Source organism: Dictyostelium purpureum, assembly GCF_000190715.1.
Source record: "Dictyostelium purpureum unplaced genomic scaffold DICPUscaffold_196, whole genome shotgun sequence".
Lineage (NCBI taxonomy): Eukaryota > Evosea > Eumycetozoa > Dictyosteliales > Dictyosteliaceae > Dictyostelium > Dictyostelium purpureum.
The window spans coordinates 40777-58927 of NW_003519532.1; the positions used below are offsets into that span (position 1 = coordinate 40777).

At 26.6% G+C, this 18151-nt stretch overlaps 9 protein-coding genes across 9 annotated transcripts; 5 read left to right on the top strand and 4 right to left on the bottom strand.

Moving 5' to 3' along the window:
* Positions 1-75: 75 nt before the first annotated feature.
* On the top strand, positions 76-1383 carry DICPUDRAFT_36493 (uncharacterized protein; the record flags this gene model as incomplete). Its single annotated transcript, XM_003289844.1, has 3 exons — positions 76-323; positions 453-864; positions 931-1383. The coding sequence occupies 3 exons, from the start codon at positions 76-78 to the stop codon at positions 1381-1383; spliced, it is 1113 nt and encodes a 370-aa protein (XP_003289892.1).
* A 77-nt stretch (positions 1384-1460) lies between these two features.
* DICPUDRAFT_154359 (uncharacterized protein) lies at positions 1461-2968 on the bottom strand (the record flags this gene model as incomplete). Its single annotated transcript, XM_003289854.1, has 2 exons — positions 1461-2674; positions 2785-2968. 2 exons carry the CDS (start codon positions 2966-2968, stop codon positions 1461-1463), a joined length of 1398 nt encoding a protein of 465 aa, XP_003289902.1.
* Positions 2969-3524: 556 nt separating this feature from the next.
* Positions 3525-5161, top strand: DICPUDRAFT_36512 (uncharacterized protein; the record flags this gene model as incomplete). The annotated part of the gene is made up of 4 exons (XM_003289845.1): positions 3525-3831; positions 4017-4285; positions 4360-4548; positions 4616-5161. 4 exons carry the CDS (start codon positions 3525-3527, stop codon positions 5159-5161), a joined length of 1311 nt encoding a protein of 436 aa, XP_003289893.1.
* A 77-nt stretch (positions 5162-5238) lies between these two features.
* Positions 5239-8480, bottom strand: DICPUDRAFT_48864 (P-type ATPase). The gene is made up of 3 exons (XM_003289855.1): positions 7332-8480; positions 7035-7261; positions 5239-6960 (listed from the first exon to the last, which is right to left on the bottom strand). The coding sequence occupies exons 1-3, from the start codon at positions 8232-8234 to the stop codon at positions 5316-5318; spliced, it is 2775 nt and encodes a 924-aa protein (XP_003289903.1). The 5' UTR covers positions 8235-8480; the 3' UTR covers positions 5239-5315.
* Positions 8481-9065: 585 nt separating this feature from the next.
* On the bottom strand, positions 9066-11956 carry DICPUDRAFT_80660 (uncharacterized protein; the record flags this gene model as incomplete). The annotated part of the gene is made up of 3 exons (XM_003289856.1): positions 9066-11547; positions 11626-11862; positions 11931-11956. The coding sequence occupies 3 exons, from the start codon at positions 11954-11956 to the stop codon at positions 9066-9068; spliced, it is 2745 nt and encodes a 914-aa protein (XP_003289904.1).
* Positions 11957-12440: 484 nt separating this feature from the next.
* On the bottom strand, positions 12441-14404 carry DICPUDRAFT_154363 (uncharacterized protein; the record flags this gene model as incomplete). The annotated part of the gene is made up of 4 exons (XM_003289857.1): positions 12441-12969; positions 13078-13270; positions 13426-14013; positions 14221-14404. 4 exons carry the CDS (start codon positions 14402-14404, stop codon positions 12441-12443), a joined length of 1494 nt encoding a protein of 497 aa, XP_003289905.1.
* A 611-nt stretch (positions 14405-15015) lies between these two features.
* Positions 15016-15627, top strand: DICPUDRAFT_80662 (uncharacterized protein; the record flags this gene model as incomplete). The annotated part of the gene is made up of 4 exons (XM_003289846.1): positions 15016-15030; positions 15122-15166; positions 15263-15389; positions 15479-15627. 4 exons carry the CDS (start codon positions 15016-15018, stop codon positions 15625-15627), a joined length of 336 nt encoding a protein of 111 aa, XP_003289894.1.
* Positions 15628-15829: 202 nt separating this feature from the next.
* DICPUDRAFT_154365 (uncharacterized protein) lies at positions 15830-16892 on the top strand (the record flags this gene model as incomplete). The annotated part of the gene is made up of 3 exons (XM_003289847.1): positions 15830-16335; positions 16421-16544; positions 16623-16892. The coding sequence occupies 3 exons, from the start codon at positions 15830-15832 to the stop codon at positions 16890-16892; spliced, it is 900 nt and encodes a 299-aa protein (XP_003289895.1).
* A 313-nt stretch (positions 16893-17205) lies between these two features.
* DICPUDRAFT_154366 (uncharacterized protein) lies at positions 17206-18139 on the top strand (the record flags this gene model as incomplete). Its single annotated transcript, XM_003289848.1, has 3 exons — positions 17206-17315; positions 17396-18000; positions 18114-18139. 3 exons carry the CDS (start codon positions 17206-17208, stop codon positions 18137-18139), a joined length of 741 nt encoding a protein of 246 aa, XP_003289896.1.
* Between the last annotated feature and the right edge of the window lie 12 nt (positions 18140-18151).

Sequence of the window (18151 nt, forward strand, 5' to 3'; positions counted from 1 at the left end):
TTTTTATATAACAAAAAAAGTTTCTTTATTTATTTCATAGTACATTTAAATTTTTTATTTCTAAAATTATAAAATATGGCCATACCAGCAGGAGCAATAGCAGGTATTGTTATTGGTGTTTTGCTTATTATTTTATTATTTGTTCTTTACCATTCTATATTTATTGTTCAACAATCAGAAGGTATAGTTATAGAAAGACTTGGTAGGTTCCACAAAGTATTGGATTCTGGTATTAATTTTGTTATTCCAATTATTGATTCACCAAGAAACTTTACATGGCGTAAAACATTAATTACCCATGATGGTACCATCACTGATGTTGTGTAAGTAGTATATTATTTATATATAACAACTTTTATAAAAATAAATAAATAATAATCATAATATAGATAAATAAACTATAATAATATTGTATAAGGTTTTATAATCTAACTTATTTTCTTTTTTTTTAGCAAAACATCAACCAGAATCGATTTAAGAGAATCAGTATTCAATTTTTTAAAACAAGAAGTTTATACAAAAGATACAGTTTTATTAGATGTACATGCACTAATGTATTTTAGAATTTTTGATATAAAGAAAGCAATTTATGAAGTTGATGATTTACAAGGTGCACTTTCAAATACAGCACAAACTCAATTAAAAGAAGTTTTTGGTAATATGACTTTCTCTGAAGCATTAGAATCACAAACTCAAATTAATGACCATTTAGTACAAGAGTTTTCAAAATTATTTAGTAATTGGGGACTTCACATCTCAAGAATGGAGTTATTAGATTTATCACCAAAATCTGCAATTAGTGAAGCAATGAAAAAACAAATGGTTGCTGAAAGAAAAAGAAGAGGTGATTTTATCAAAAGTGAAGTAAGTTTTATATAGTTTATAAATTATAAATAATAAGATTAAAACTAATGTTATCATTATCATTAGGGTGAAAAAGCAGCAATGAGTTTACTTGCAGATGGTAAAAGAATGGAATATATTAATTTAGGTATAGCAGAACAAGAGTCAACTAGAAAGAAATCAGAAGGTAATGCAGAAGCTACCGTAGAAATGGCACAAGCCGAATCAGCATCATTAGAATATATGTCAAATGCTCTTTGTGAAGATACTGATTCCGAAAATCCTCAAACAAACTATATGATTTCATTAAGTTATTTGGATATGATCAATAATAGAAGATCTGTCAAAGTTTTACATGTTCCATATAAAATCGATGGTATTCAATCAATTCTTAGTGATTTCACTTCGCCATATCAAAATACTTTAGAAAATAATAAAACTAAGGTTAATAAAAACAATAACAACAACAATAATAATAACACTTTTAAACCACAAATTACAAAAAGACCTGAAAAGAAAGATTTTTCAGAACTAGATTAATAAACTTTTAAATTATAAATATTTTGTATAATAAACACCCATAATAAAATTCTTATTTCTGCTTTTATTTTTATTTTTTAATCTTCTCGATGTACTTCTATTTCATTTTTAATAGCAGGGATCTCTTTAGTGATGGCACCGATTGGTGCTAAATCAACAGAGAAATGACGAAGTAATGAAGGTTCATATTTGATTATATAACCTTTTGTTATTTGATGTCTTCTTTTATAAACATTTCTTAGGGCTTTTGCAACTACTTTCATATGGTTGTTTGTATAGGTACGACGTGGTATCGCCAATCTTAGTAGCTCTAATTTTGGATATCTATTTTCACGTGTAATTGGGTCTCTATCTGCCAATAGTGTACCGATTTCAACACCCCTTATTCCGCACTCTAGGTACAGTTCGATGGCCAATGTTTGGGCAATGAACTCTTCCTTTTTTACAGATGTTAGTATTTTCTTTGCATCAATGAATATTGCATGGCCGCCTGATGGTCGTTGATATTGAATGTTGTATCTATCTAATTTCTTTGCCAAATATTCCACTTGTTTAATTCTAGTTTCTAAATATGAAAATTCTGTAGCCTCTCTTAGACCTATTGCTAAAGCACCCATATCACGACCGCTTAATCCACCATAAGTAATAAAACCTTCGTAAATGATGTTGAAAACACTTGCTTTTTCGTACCATTCTTCCGAATGCATTGCCATAAAACCACCAATATTGCAGATTCCATCTTTTTTACCACTCATCAACATACCATCAACAAATGAAAACATTTCCCTAACAATTTCTTTAATTGAATGGACATTATATTTCTTTTCTCTAATTTTAATGAAATATGCATTCTCTGCAAAACGAGCAGAGTCCATTAAAACAGGTTTGTTGTATTTGGTGGCCAATTCTCTAACACGCATAATGTTTTCTAATGAAACTGGTTGACCACCAACAAGATTATTCGTAATGGTAATTAAAACAAAAGGAACTCTATCTTGATGCTCTTTAAGAACCTCTTCTAATTTCTCTAAGCATATATTGCCTTTAAAAGGCAACTCAATCTGAGTATCGAATGCCTCCATAACAGTGCAATCGATGGCTCTTGCCTTTCTAATTTCGATATGGCCTTTGGTAGTATCAAAATGACTATTACCTGGAACAATATCACCTTCCTTGACAAGTACCGAAAATAATACATTTTCTGCGGCTCTTCCTTGGTGTGTAGGAAGCATAAAATCAAAGTTAAATAATTCTTTAATGGTTTCTTTTAATTTAAAATATGATTTTGAACCTAATTTTATAAAATAAACAAATTTAAATTTATATGTTAGTTATTATTAAATTAATAATAGTAATAATAATAAAAATATAATTAATAATATAAATAATAATATAACATACCTGCATATGATTCGTCACCAGTCATCATTTCAGCGTATTGATTTGCACTCATACTACCTGTGCCACTGTCAGTTAAAAGGTCAATATAAACTTGATCTGATGCCAATTTAAAAAGATTATAATTGGCATCTTTGATCCATTCCTCTCTTTCCTTTCTTGTCGATCTTTTTATTTCTTCAACCATTTTAATTTTAAAGTTTTCTGCAAATTGATATTCCATCTTGAACTATTTACTGAAAAACTAGTAAGGATAACTATTTATAATATTATAAATAGTTATAATATTATATTTGAATTATTGAAATTTATAAAATTGAATTTAATTAATTAAAAACCATTCTTATTTATTTATTTACTTATTTTTTTGAAAATTTTTTATTAAATATGGCTTGATAATAATATGAATTTATTATCATATTAAGATAATAAAATTTAGTATGCAGATAGCCAGCTTGTATTTTAATTAATCTAATAACTATTTCATCTTGTCAAATTAAACCCGATTTAATATCAATTATAAAGTTTGAATTTCATCGAATAAAGTATTCTTTTAATAATTAAATTTTTTTTTTTACATTTACCATATACCACCACCTTTCTTCACCTTATTTATCTTTTAACTTTTTTTTAAAATTTTTTTTTAAAATTTTTTTTTTATTTTTTTTTTATTTTTTTTTATTAAATTAAATTTTATTTTAGTTTTTTTTATTATTTTTTGTAATTAAAATATGAAAACAAATATGATAAAATCTAATCAGAATATATTTTTTATTGTATTTATATATATGTTTTTGATACTATATATTTCTAGTATCGAAAGTGCAATCTCCGGAGTCAAGGCCCAGGAACTTCCTCCCAAAACTACCATACATAATATTAATAATAGTAAAGGAAATTATAATGTGGAACATTTCTTTAGAGGAGAACATACAAACAACTGGGCACTATTAGTTTGTACATCGAGATTTTGGTTCAACTATAGACATATAGCTAATGTTTTAGGTTTTTATAGAACTGTAAAAAAACTTGGTATACCAGATTCACAAAGTATGAATAATTAGATAAAATTGCCCAATAACAAAAAAATTGTGGAGATAATATTAATTAAACCATTCAACTACTAACATAACCTTTTAAACTATAATAATGAAAACAATAATAATAATAATAATAATAATAATAATAATGATCTTTTTTATTCCTATGTATTTTTTTAATAATAATTATAATAGTTATTTTAATGTTAGCAGATGATATGGCATGCAATCCAAGAAACTCCTACGCTGGAAGTATTTTTAACAATGAAAATCATAAATTAAATCTTTATGGAGATAATATTGAAGTTGATTACAGAGGTTACGAAGTCAATGTAGAAAATTTTATTAGAGTTTTGACTGGAAGACATGACCCAGAAGTAGCCAGATCTAAAAGACTTTTAACAGATGATAAAAGTAATATTTTAATTTTCTTAACTGGTCATGGCGGTGATGAATTTTTAAAGGTAGGCGTCTTTTAATATTATTATTTATTTTATGTATAATTAAACTAACTTTTACTTTATTTTCTTTTATATAGTTCCAAGATAATGAAGAAATTTCAAGTCATGATTTAGCAGATGCTTTCAAACAAATGTGGGAGAAAAAAAGATACCACGAAATTTTATTTATGGTCGATACTTGTCAAGCCAATACACTATATACCAGATTTAACTCACCAAATATTCTTGCAATTGGTTCTAGCAAATATGGTGAAAATAGTTATTCAGTAAATATTAAGCATGCCATCCTATTATTAAATTTATATTTTTCTAACTATTTATTTTAATTTTTAGCATCACTCAGATCCAGAACTTGGTGTAGCAGTTATTGATAGATTTACCTATTATACTTTAGAATTTTTTGAAAATGTAGATCCACATAATGTAACATTACAACAATTGTTTAATACATATAGCCCACAAAAACTTCAATCACATAGCGAATATAGAACTGATTTATTTAATAGACCATTAGACAAGGTCCCAGTTACTGATTTCTTTGGTTCAGTAATGAGAGCTGATATAACCCCCTCAATGGACCAACAACAACAAAAACAACAACAAGAACCAAATAAAATACAACCAACAAAATCAAAAACAATTTCTTTCAAACCTACAGAAAAACCAACAAAAATTAATAATATTGATATTAAAAATACAGATATAGCAGATAAAAACCTTTTCAGTAATTCAAATTTTATTTTATCTTCAATTATTTTTATAGGTGTATTTGCATTCTTGGCTTGGTCATCAGAATTTGCCAAAAGCTATTTAGTTTTTAATCCAAATGATATTCTAGATTCAAAAAATAAAGAAAATCAAAAACCAAAAACAAAATAACAAAAATAAAATAAAACTATTTAAATTTAAATTAAAAAAAAAACTATTACAACAATTATAAAAATCATCTTTAAAACTTTAATTTTATATTTTATATTTTAAAAAAAAATTTTAATATTCTTTTATTTAAACAATTTTATCTAACTTGTCAAATTTATTCAGATTTATTGCTCTTAATCTTCTTGAATAGAAATAAATTTAATAAAGCCTTTCTGATTAAATCAAAAGGTATAATGCTGAATGACATAGCTACAACCAATAACCATTCGCTTGATGTTAAAGCAACAGTTCTAAGGACTTTACCACCGATATAAGTGAATACGATTTGAACTACGAAAATGAAAAATACAACAAAAATAAAGCCCTTGTTATCAAAGAGATGATCGAAAAGATTTAAACGGCTAGTACGTACATTGAAGGCATTGATGACAGAAAGGAAAATAAAGAAGGCAAAGAAAGCAGTGAGGAAAGCTGGTTGATATGGAGCGCCATCACGAGTAAAGTATTGTTCGATGTGGTCATTAATAAGGAATAAAATTGACATAGCTGAAATGAATGGACCAGCACCTAAAATTGAACCCCACATTCTTGGTGTGATAATGGATTGATCTCTCTTGATTGGTCTTTCTTTCATGTAACGATGAAGAGCTGGCTCACCACCAAATGCTAAAGCGGCAAGGGTATCCATAACTAAATTGACCCATAATAATTGAATTAAAGTTAATGGGAAATCAAAACCCATGAATGGACCTAAGAAAACAATAAGAGTTGATGCAACATTAATGGTAGATTGGAAAACAATGAACTTTTGAATAGATTTATAAATAGTTCTACCATAGAGTACAGCTTGAGTGATGGAAGCAAAGTTGTCATCTAAAATAACAATATCGGCTGCTTCTTTTGAAACTTCAGAACCACTACCCATAGCGAAACCAACGTCGGCATGTTTAAGAGCGGCGGAATCATTGACACCATCACCAGTCATACCAACAACTTTATGAAGAGATTGGGCAACATTGACGAAACGGACTTTATCAGATGGAAGGGCACGGGAGACAACACGCAAGTGTGGAAGCATATTGGATAATTTACTATTGTTAATATTTTGAAGTTCAAATGAGGTTAAAACAACACCTGGTTGATTTTCTTCACCTGGGGAAATAAGACCAATTTGATGAGCGACAGCAATAGCAGTTTCTCTCTTGTCACCAGTAATCATTACAACTTGAATACCAGCTTCACGAGCTAATTGGATTGAATGACGAGATTCATCTCTAATTTCATCATAAACACCAACGATACCAACTAAAATGAGAGAGTGTGGAAGAGTTTCAGTTTCGACTAATGGTTCTCTTGAGACAGCAACAGCAATAACACGGATACCTTGTTCAGAAAGTCTATTGATTGAATCGGTTAAACCAACACTATCTGGAATAGCTTCAACATTACCATCTTCGTTGAAATGTGAACTGCAACGATTTAAAACAATTTCTGGTGCACCTTTAATACAAGTGATTTCAATGTATTTTTCGTTAATTTTGTGTGAACATGAAACAATACCATTTGGAGCTCTACCGGTTGGTCCACCACTAAGTGGTACTTTTAATAAAGCTGCTGAATATTTTCTTTCTGAATGGAATAAAATTTCTTTTTCAACTGAAACATTGTAATCTGCTAATAAAGATTCTTTATCTAAAAATTGTAATAAAGCTTTATCTGATGCATTACCACCAACAATTTGGCCATCTTCACCAATAACTGAAGAAGTTGATTCTCTAACTGAAAATGATAAAACGTCTCTGTAAAAAAAAAAAAGAAAAAAGTTAATTATTAAAGTTTCAATAATTATTATAATGTGATGTTTATAATTTACCTTAATTCTTTTGGAATTTGTGAAAAACCTTTATATGTATGAGCTGAACCAGAGATAAAAGTTCTTGGAATAAATTTACCTTTTGTAAGAGTACCTGTTTTATCAACAAAAAGAATATCTAAACTACCTGCAGTTTCAATACCTAATAATTTACGAACCAAAACTTTAGCTTTTAAGAGCTTTCTCATATTTAATGATAATACAATGGCAATCATCATTGGTAAACCCTAAAAAAAGGAAAATTATAAATTAATAATCGTAAAATTAATATAAAGTGTTAAATAATATAATGCATACTTCTGGTACAGCAACAACGATAATAATAATGGCAAGAGTAATTGAATTAACAATATCTTTAAGAACTACTGGGAAATTTGTGCAATAGGTTGAAATTTCAGCCCAATTGTAATGATTATCCATAATGAATTGTTTGAAAAGGAAGGAAACAACAATGAAACCGGCACCGATATAACCAATAGTACTGATACCATCAGCTAAATTTGAAAGTTTAATTTGGAGTGGGGATTCTCTTTCATCAGCCTTTGAGAGTTCAATAGCGAGCTCACCATAGAGGGTAGATGAACCAACAGCGTCTACTAATAAAACACCTTCACCGTCTTCGACAACGGTGCCTCTGAAGCAAAGATAATGATCAAGGAAATCATTTTTAGTTTGTGGTTGATAATCCTTTGGTGCTACAACTTTTTTTTCTAAATTTGGTTCACCATTTAAAGTGCTTTGGTTGACATGAAGTTCACCTGCAACTAAACGGCCATCGGCTGGAATCTTATCACCTTGTTGAAGAAGTACCAAATCACCAACGACAACATCGTAACCAAAGATTTCTGAGATGTGTGATCCATTTCTAAAAACATTACACTTGACTCTTGATGCTTTTTCTTGAAGCTCTTGGAATGAATTTTCATTTTTGTATTCACTGTAGGTTGATACAAATGTAGCTAAAAATACTGCAGAAGCAATACCAACACCTTCAAACCATTCGGCATAACCTACAAATGACAATATAACTGTAATTACCAAAGCCACACAAAGAATATGAATTAATGGATCTTGGAAATTCTCCATTAATTTTTCAAAAAAGGATTCAACCTTTACTGGTGGTAATGTATTTGATCCATGCTTATTTCTATTATCTTCAACTTCTTTATCGCTTAAACCTTGAAAATGATATTTCACCATGTTTTATTATTTTTTACTATAACTATATTGATGTTTTATTACTATTATATATAAATAAACAAACAAATAAATAAATAAATAGTTGAACAAAAAATAAAAAAAAGACTTTAAATATTAATTTTTTTTTTTTTTTTTTTTATATTTCTTTTTTATTAAAAAAAAAAACTAATTGATATTATAAAAGTATAAATTAAATTCGTATTATATTTATATAAATATAAATATTATGTAATTGAGTTTTGTGATGTGTATAATGAAATAAAAAAATGAAAAATTTAAAAATAAAAAAAAAAATAATTTAAAAAAAAAAAATTTTTAAAAAATAATTAAAAAAATAAATAAAAAAAAAAATTGATGTTGTTAAAAATATTTTAAAAAAAAAAAAAAAAAAAAAAAAAAAGGTATAATGAAATTTTATAATTTTAGATAAACAAACTATTGAATTTTTTTATTATTATTATTATTATATTTAAATGTTTGGAATAAATTATTAAAATTTTAAATTAAAAAATTTTAAAAATAAGAAAAAAAAATAAAATTTTTTTTTTCTGGGTGAGTCATCACCCTACATAATTATTTGTTTATCCACCGAGATAACCAAAAAAAAAAAAAAAAAAAAAAAAAAAAAAAGTTAAGTGTTATTTGTTTTTCAAAGAATAAAAAAAAAATAAAAAAAGACCAAAAATCAGAATATGTTTTTGGGATTGGCAGTTTTCCTTTTTTTTGTTTTTTTTTATTTTTTGTTTTTTTTTATTTTCTATTTTATTTTTGTACATTTCCAAAATAAATTAAAATAATTTATTGATTGAATTTAGATTTATGTTTTTAATTTTAAAAACATTTCTTATGAACAATGGTTTTGCCGTGTTCCAAATATTCGTCTTTTGTGATCCAATGGTCAGAAAAAGTTTTAAGATCGCCCAAAACGGAACCACCGCACCAAACACTGAGATTACGATTTGGAGGAGCTGAAATTTTAATGTCTACAGATGGATTTAAGAAATTCATTTCTTTTTGTAAACGAGATTCGAAACCTGGTGCTAAAGTTGTGCCACCTGAAATAACAATGTTTTTATAGAGTTCACGACGGATATCGATATCACAACCCATGATTGTGTCATTAAGTAAATGTTGAATACCATTTTGATCCTTGCCCAAAAGTGATGGGTCAAATAATGCCTCATAACAACGGAATCTTTCTTTACCTATTGATAGTACTTGTTTATCGGGCATAATATAATCTGTTATTAACGAATCATCTTCTGGTGCGGCCATAGCATCATAATAGTCTTGGCATATGAATGCAGTTTTTTCTTTAATATCACGAACAATTTCACGTTCGGCGGTTGTGGTGAAAGCATAGCCTCTTTCGGTTAACAATACCATTAGGTATTCGGTAATATCTCTACCACCAATGTCTAATCTTTTAATATTGTGGGGAATAGTATAACCCTCGAAAATTGGAACAGTATGACATACACCGTCACCGCAATCTAATACAGTACCAGTGGTTCTACCTGAAGCATATAGTGAGAGGACAGCTTGGGTGGCAATGTAGAGTGCTGGGACTTGGAATACTTCGAACATTGTTTCGACCATTCTTTCTCTATTGGCCTTTGGATTTAATGGTGGTTCGGTGAGAAGAACTGGGTGTTTGGAGGGATCAACACGAAGTTCAGTTGTAAAAGTATATTCCCAAAGTGATTCCATATCGTTCCAGTTTGTAATAACACCATGTTCGACTGGATATTTAATTGAGAGAACACCTCTTTTTGCTTGAGCTTCTTCACCAATATATTTATCTTTACCCATTCCATGCATAACACTGTTGAATAATGGATAACCAACAATCGATGGAAATATTGAACGTGGTGCGTCTTCACCAGCAAAACCAGCTTTAACCATACCAGAGCCATTATCTACAACCAATGTTTTTTCTTTAATAGATGAAAGGAATTCGATTCTTGCGGATTTAGTTTGTGGACTTTCCTCAATAGTAACTTTGGCAGTTGATGGGGTTGGTGTAGGTATATCGATTGGAGCTTCTGGATAATTTTCAATTACAGCAGCTTTAGTAAATGAAAGAGTGGCTGTTTGTTTCCAAAGTTTATCCATTTCATCCTCTTCAGTGTTTGATTTACTAAGAGCTTCTTGACTTTCTAAAATAAAAAATGTCCATGGTTCACGTATTGGTGTTGTTTCATGATAAACCATTACACCATAACCACCACTTACAGTTGGTGTATATGTGACACTATATGTACCATCATTATTGTTTTTAACATCACCATAGATTTGAATTCCTGGTGGTCCTTGAACAAAAACATAAAATTGTTGAGGTGTTTTGACTATACGACCATTTGAATCTTTAGCACGAATTGTAAAGGTTGAAAGTTTGCCTGGTACACCGGTTTCTAAACCTTGACCAAAAGCTTCGCATTTAGTTGGATCTATTTTACTCTCTTGTTCCATCATTGTTGCAGGTTCGATATTTGAAATGAATGGTTGGCCATCAGCAATTAATGTATTTTCTAAATATACAGCAATGGCATATCCTCCAGCTCTTGGTGGTATATAACTTGCAGTATATGAACCATCATCATTATCTTTAACATTGCCATATAGTTGGTCACCAAATTGGCCTTGAATTAAAATATTAAATGTTTCACCACCCTTATTGATTTTAGTATTCTTTGAGTCATATGCTTGAATTGTAAACTTTGATTCGTAACCAACATAGCCTTTCTTCAAACCGTCACCAAATGCTTTACAGTTTACAGCACTGGCGGGTCCAACCAACATTGTTTGGGGTAAACTTGGGAACTCCAATTTTGGTTGGGTGGTAGCAGTTGATTTTGGAATGGATGGTGGTGATGGGAATTGGTCAATGGTTGCGGTATTTTCTTTTGGAACTGATGGGAAATTCATTAATAAATCATCAGAGGATGGTGCTGGGTTTGTATTAGATGGTGTACTTGGGAATTGTTCAGCTAATGAAGTTAATGTAAAGTCTGGAATACTTTGTTGTAAATCGACTAATGGTGGTAATGCAGGTGTATCCCATTCAACATTATGTTTCTTTGCAATATTACTGAGATAATAGTTTACTAATGATTCCTCTGGTGGTTTATTAGAAAGTCTATGTACAATCTTTGGGTTAATACAACAAGAATCAATACACTCTTCGGGTAGTTTCTTTCCAAACTTTTCGATTAATCTCTTTCTAATTTTATAAAGCTCTACTTGTTTTTCTAAATATGGCGAGGCAAATATAATACCACAAACTGCCTCTTTTAAATCGGGTGGGCATATCCTTTAAATAATAAATAAATTGGTGTTAATAAATTTTTCAATAAATTAATTATTAATTAATAGATTGAATGATACAAACTTTACTCCTTCTAAACCTCTAACTCTGTTTGCTAATGATTCGCAATATAAAATCAAAATACCCAAAACTTCGGTATGATAGTCTTCGTTAATTACTGCCACTGTTCTTACTCTAGCCTGTTCTTCTTTTCCCAATGTTAATAGTTCTGCAATCTCTTTTTTATGAATATTACTTTGTTCAAAATTTTTATTTTTATGTAAAACTAATCTACTATTTGCTAATTTGAGCAACATACTCCTGTATAAAATAAAGATAAAAATTATTAGTAATCTGTAATTTTAAATATTTATATTATGTTAACATACATATTAGCAGCTGTAAATTTAGTCATTTTTAAATGGTTATATGTATTAATAAATAGTTTTTTTTTTTTTATAAAATAAATTATAGTTTTTATAATAAAATAAATTAAATGATTTTTTAAAAAATAATTTAAATTAAAAAAATTATTTTTTAAAAAAAAAAAATTCAAAAAAATTCAAAAAAACAAAATTAAAAAATTTAAAATAATAAAAATATTAACATTATCTCAAATTTTTACTTTAAAAGCCAGCACAATGCACAAATAAATATTCAAGTTTGATTTTTTTTTAATAAGACTACTTTTTATAAAAATTAGTATTTAAATAAATATGGTAAATTTATTACTATTAATAAATAATGAATTTAATTTATATTATAATATATTTGGTGATTTTTATTATTTGTACTTTTTAAATAATGATGATGGTTTTGATCGAGGTTGTGTTTTATGAAGGGTGGTTAATAGATGATTACAAATTATATATTATATTATATTATTTATATTAAACAGATTATTGTGGTGAAGTATGTTGTGGTGATGATTGTGATGGTGAGGGTTGACCATTTTGTTGAGCGGCAGCAGCGGCAGCGGCAGCTTGTTGTTGTTGTAATGATAGTAATTGTTGTTCGGCTTTATTTACTTGAGCGATTAAAGATTCTTTAGTTTCTAAAACTTCGTGTGGAAGATAAAAATTGTCTCTACGTACTGTAGCCCATTGTACAACGTCAAAGAAAAAGAAAGAACCTACTTCAAAGGTAGGGTTTATTGTCGATTCGGTACCTTGAACTTTGGTTAACCAAACTTTACCTTCTTTGTGATATCTCCAATTACGGTCGTATAATTCGTTGGCTGCATGAAGTTGAAGAATATCTTTTGGCATTGAATAAAAAATATAAAATAATGTTTCGTAGGTGAATAAAGTCATCTTATAAGTTGGTGATTCTAAATTTGGTGTTGAGTAGCATAACGGGATATAATATTCAGATTTTCTTTGAGCTGAGAATTCAACCCATGGTGACCCAAATGATTCATATAATTCCCTTTTTATAAAAAAAAAATAAAAATATTATTAATAAAATAATTGTGGTATGGATTTTATAGATTAATTTAAAAATGTTTACCCTGGCGAGTTTAAGTTTAGACCTAACCCAGTCAAGTCAATACCAATAGAAAGCATACTTGCGTCCATGTCTGTATTTTTAATTACATTTAATAAACCCATTAAGCCATATTTGCCATTATCTTTATCTACAATATTATAATCTTTTCTTTGATATTCTTCATGTGAATTATCAAATCCTAAATTTTGAATTAAACTTGTATCTTCTACATTTTTATTTGCTATAAAAAAAAATAATTTTGATTAATATAAATTATTTGATAAAATATCTGTGTTTGTGTTAAAAAAAAAAAAAAAAAAAGTGTGTTGGGAATAAAAAAAAAAAAAAAAAATTATAACTTTGATTGAAAAGAATTGTTTAGTTGGTGTTATTTACCATTTTTGCTCTTTCTTAAAGCTGGGAAATCGCCATCACCATAGTTATTATTGTTGGTGTTGTTATTATAGTTTTGTTGAGGAGATTGTTGTGGTGATTGCTGTTGTTGCTGTTGTTGTTGTTGTGCTTTTTGGGTATTAAATTGTTGAGGTAACATACTTTGGATACCTCTATTTACAATATTGTCATTAATTCTTTGTTGGTGTTGTTGTTGTTGGATGTTTGGTGAAGTTGTGACACTACTAGTGGTGGTAGTATTGGTTGGTGTATTAGGGTTTGATCTAGATAGCGATGGTTGTGATTGTTGTTGTTGCTGTTGTTGTGGTGATACGACTGTTGGTGTCGTGGTTAATGATGATCTCAAGTTGTTGCTGTTGTTAACACTATTATTATTATTGCTAATATTAACATTACTATTCATACCCATATTATTTATATTTACTGGCATAGGTCCCATTCCAACATTACCCGCTCTTACGTGTGGTGGTCCCATCATATTTGGTGGAGGTCTAAATCCTTGTATATTTTGTGGTTGTTGCATCATATGTGGTGGTCCTTGCCTTGACATCATATCGTTGACATGTCCTCCTAATAAAAAATAATATTTTTAAAAAATTATTAAATTATACTGCTATTATCTATTAAAAAACCATCCAATCCAAATATATCTTTTTTTTTTTTTTTTTTTTTATTAATCCATTTCTAAATTTATCCTTTATCTTTTCCTGTTTGTGGATTTTATAACTTTTAATCTAAATTTTCTGAGAGGTTTCCTATAGTTATTTTTATACTTACTTTGCTGCATATTAAAATTATAATTCATATTTGGGTTGGAATAATTTACATAATTCATCATACCGGGATGAGGAGGTTGTTCGTGATCGATATCATCTTTATTTGTATTATATTGCATTGGTTGATTTGGTGGAGTGGATTTTCTACTAGGACTCTTTAATAAATTTGGATTGTTTGGATTCATAATTTTTATTATTTATTTGTATTTTATTAGTATTAATATGGTTATTTGTTTTATTATAATAAACAATATGTTTATATTAATATATATAAATATCTATTATTTATTGGTTTATTTCTATTATTATTATTATTATTATTATAAATATATATAAATGTATATATGTATATCACCACTCACCCACACTTATTCTCTTTTCAATATAAATTCGTACACAGGTATTTAAAATTAAAAATGTAAATTTAATTATATAATTAATTTAAAGTGTATATATGTGTGTGATTGCGTGCAATTTATTATTAAAGATGTGAAATAAATAATTTAAATATTTTTTTTGAAATAGAAAAAAAATTAAAAAAAATTAAAATTTTTAAAAATAAAAAAATTTTAAAAAAAAAAAAAAAAAAAAATTATTTTTTCAAATTTTTTCTTTTATTTTTTTTTAAAATTTAATTTTATTGATTTGAACTGTACATAACCTTTTTATACAAAAAAAATTATCATTTATCTTATTTCCAGATATTCACTTTGAAAAAAAGACAATTTAAATTCAACACACATTACATATATATATAAACAAAGCGTTATCTTAATAAAATATCAACTATTTTAAAATGTCAACAGAAACTGTATGATTATTATAATTTTATCGTTAATATATTCACCTGCACCCCACACCCACACACTTTACTTACCATATCTATTTTTTCACTATTTTAGGATCAACCATTTGTAGTAGAGGAAATTTTATCAATATTAAAAGAAGTAATTAAATTAGGATTTAAAAATATTAAAAAAATTAAATTAAAATTTTATATTAATTAAAAAATCTATATTAAAAAAAAAAAAAAAAAAATTTAGGTAGTCGAAGATCAACTTCAACAAGGTACAGTTTATCAACATAAACAAGTTCCACAATGGACACAAGGAATTATTGATAATTCATTAAAAAAGATTTCAGAATTAAATAAATCATATAAATATATAGGTAAATAATAATAGTGTAACAATTATAACTTTGACACAAATGTTATAGATATATCAGAATATTAACAGTGATAATCTTATTTATTTTAGTTAATTGTGTAATTTTTCAAAAAACTGGAGCAGGTTTTCATACAGCAAGTTCATGTCTTTGGGATTCATCAAACGATAATAGTTGTTCATATAAATTTGAAAATAAAACAATGTATTGCATTACCAGCGTTTTTGGTTGTAAAATATAATTAAAATATCAAAAAAAAAAGAAAAGAAATAAATAAAGAAACGAATAAAACTTATATATATATTTATTAAAATAAAACCAATTATAATTTTTTTTCTTTGGGAATTTAATTTTTTTTTTTTTTTTTAATTTTTTTAAAATTTTTTTATATTCATTTTTTTTTAAATTATTTTCAGTTTTTAATGAATCATTTAGAATAAATAATGAATAGACAATATTATAATAGCAATAACAATAATAATAACAATAACAATAGCAATAGCAATAACAACAATGGTATAAACCAATTTAATAGTCCACAGAAATACCAACAGCAACAACAGTTTTATAACAATGGTAATAATAATGAAAATAATAGTTTTACACCAAACTATAACAGCAATTATAATGATAATGGCTTTAATATTAACCAGCAACAGATTTACAATCAACAGCAGCAACAGCAACAGCAACAGCAACAGCAGCAGCAACAACAACAACAATTCTATAATCAACAACAAAATGAAGATTTTATTTTGGGGGAATTAAATGATATGTTTAATAATATCGATTCATCCAATGGTTGTATTAAAAATATAAGAGAGTGGATAATGAATAATTGTTATAGTTCTAATATGGTTATAGATTTTATTATTAAAAAAATTACAAATTTATATCCCGAACAAAGATTATTTTTATTATTTTTAATAAATGATATTTTACATTTTAGGTAAGAAATACATAGTTAAATATCAGTTCACCCAAATTTTAACGCTTTGGTTATTAATCTATACAATTTTTTTTAATAATAATAGTCAATTTAATAGATCAGAAAATAGACCAGAGTTTTTTATACAACCATTTTATCAAAGTTTACCAACTATATTATCAAATATTTATTATATTATTAATCCATCTATGAGAGATCAAGTTCAAAATGTAAGTGAATGTTTAAAATATAAAATTTAAAATACAAATATAAAATTAATAATTTATCTCATCATTTTTATTATTTAGGTTTTAAATTTATGGGAAGATAGAAGAATTTATAATAAGCAAGAAGTTGAAGAATTAAGAAAATCATTAAAGAAATCACCACCTGTCGGGGTACCTATAATGCCGGGAATGATAGTGTCACATCTTCGTTTATCAAAAGACACAACTGTACCTTTCAACTCTGACGATATCGATTACTATCATTTATATAATTTTGATAGATCCGAAAACAACAGATCATTACATGATTCAATGAATAAATTTTATAATATAATATATAAAGAAAAATAATCATTTGTTTAATAAAATAATAATATCATAGTTTTCTTTTTTTTTATTAAAATGTAATATTACCATATTTTTTTTTTTTTTTTTTTAATTTTTTTTTTTAATTTTTTAATTTTTTTATTTTATTATTTTTTTACATTTCAAATTATAAATTTGAAAAAGAAATTTAAATAAATAAATAAATAATATTGTTTTTTAGTTTCCTTTTAAATATTATTGTTCATCATTCAATTTTTATAATAAATAGTTATAAATAAATTAATAATTATAATAATAATAATAATAATAAAAGATATATAAAAGAATGATTTAATAAATGGCGTTTCTTGTTTATTCATTTTTACCAGCATTACCAAAAACTCTCCATGCATTTATTGATGTCAAAAAAGAGATATTAACATTTGGCAGGGATAAAAAAAATAATATGTAATTATTTAAAAAATATACTTGAATAGATTTAAAGATCTTTATAATAAAAATATAAACTAATGGTTTTTTTTAAAAAGTGTTTTAAACTCTACAGTAGGGAGGATAAACAATCTTTCAAGAAATCACTCGGTTATAACATCTATAGGCAATAAAAACAACAATAGTAATAATAACAAACACAATGATAATGGTATTAACAATGGCGATAACGATAACGATAACGATAACGATGGCGATAGTGATTACAATAATCAATATTATATTGAAGATTTAAACTCAACAAATGGTACATGGGTCAATGGTGTTAGAATTAAAGATAAAGTAAGGTTAGAGCATAACGATAGAATTATATTTGGTAGTTTACACTCTGATGTTAGATACACATTTAAAATTATTTCGGTAATGTCTGAAGATAATTTAAAGTTATTTTCTTTTTTAAGATCATTGCAAAAGAATGTAGAAAGAGAAGAGTTTACAAGACACCCTATATCATTATTATTTACACCATTTTTAATATATGGTAATATTGAAGATAGTCATAATAGTAATAATCAAAATATTAATGATAATAATAATAATAATAATAATAATAATAATAATAATAATAATAATAATAATAATGATGATAATAATAAAAATAAAAATAAAAATAATAGTAATCAAAATAAAATTATAACAAGAAGTATTAAATCTAAAATTAAAATCGAAAATGAAATTAATAATTGTGTTCAGTCTGAATTTGGTGATATCCTGGATAATGAAGAAGATAAAGATGAAATAATATTTAAAAAAAAGACACCAATAGAATTCAAAAATCCTGACGAATTAGATAA

What these genes read in the sequence shown, in the direction of transcription:
- DICPUDRAFT_48864 (XM_003289855.1), bottom strand. Translation starts at nt 8,234, where the DNA reads ATGGTGAAATATCATTTTCAAGGTTTAAGCGATAAAGAAGTTGAAGAT. An exon ending in TCGTTGTTGCTGTACCAGAA is followed by an intron (nt 7,262 to 7,331) that starts GTATGCATTATA and finishes TCCTTTTTTTAG; the next exon opens with GGTTTACCAATGATGATTGC. An exon ending in CAAATTCCAAAAGAATTAAG is followed by an intron (nt 6,961 to 7,034) that starts GTAAATTATAAA and finishes TTTTTTTTACAG; the next exon opens with AGACGTTTTATCATTTTCAG.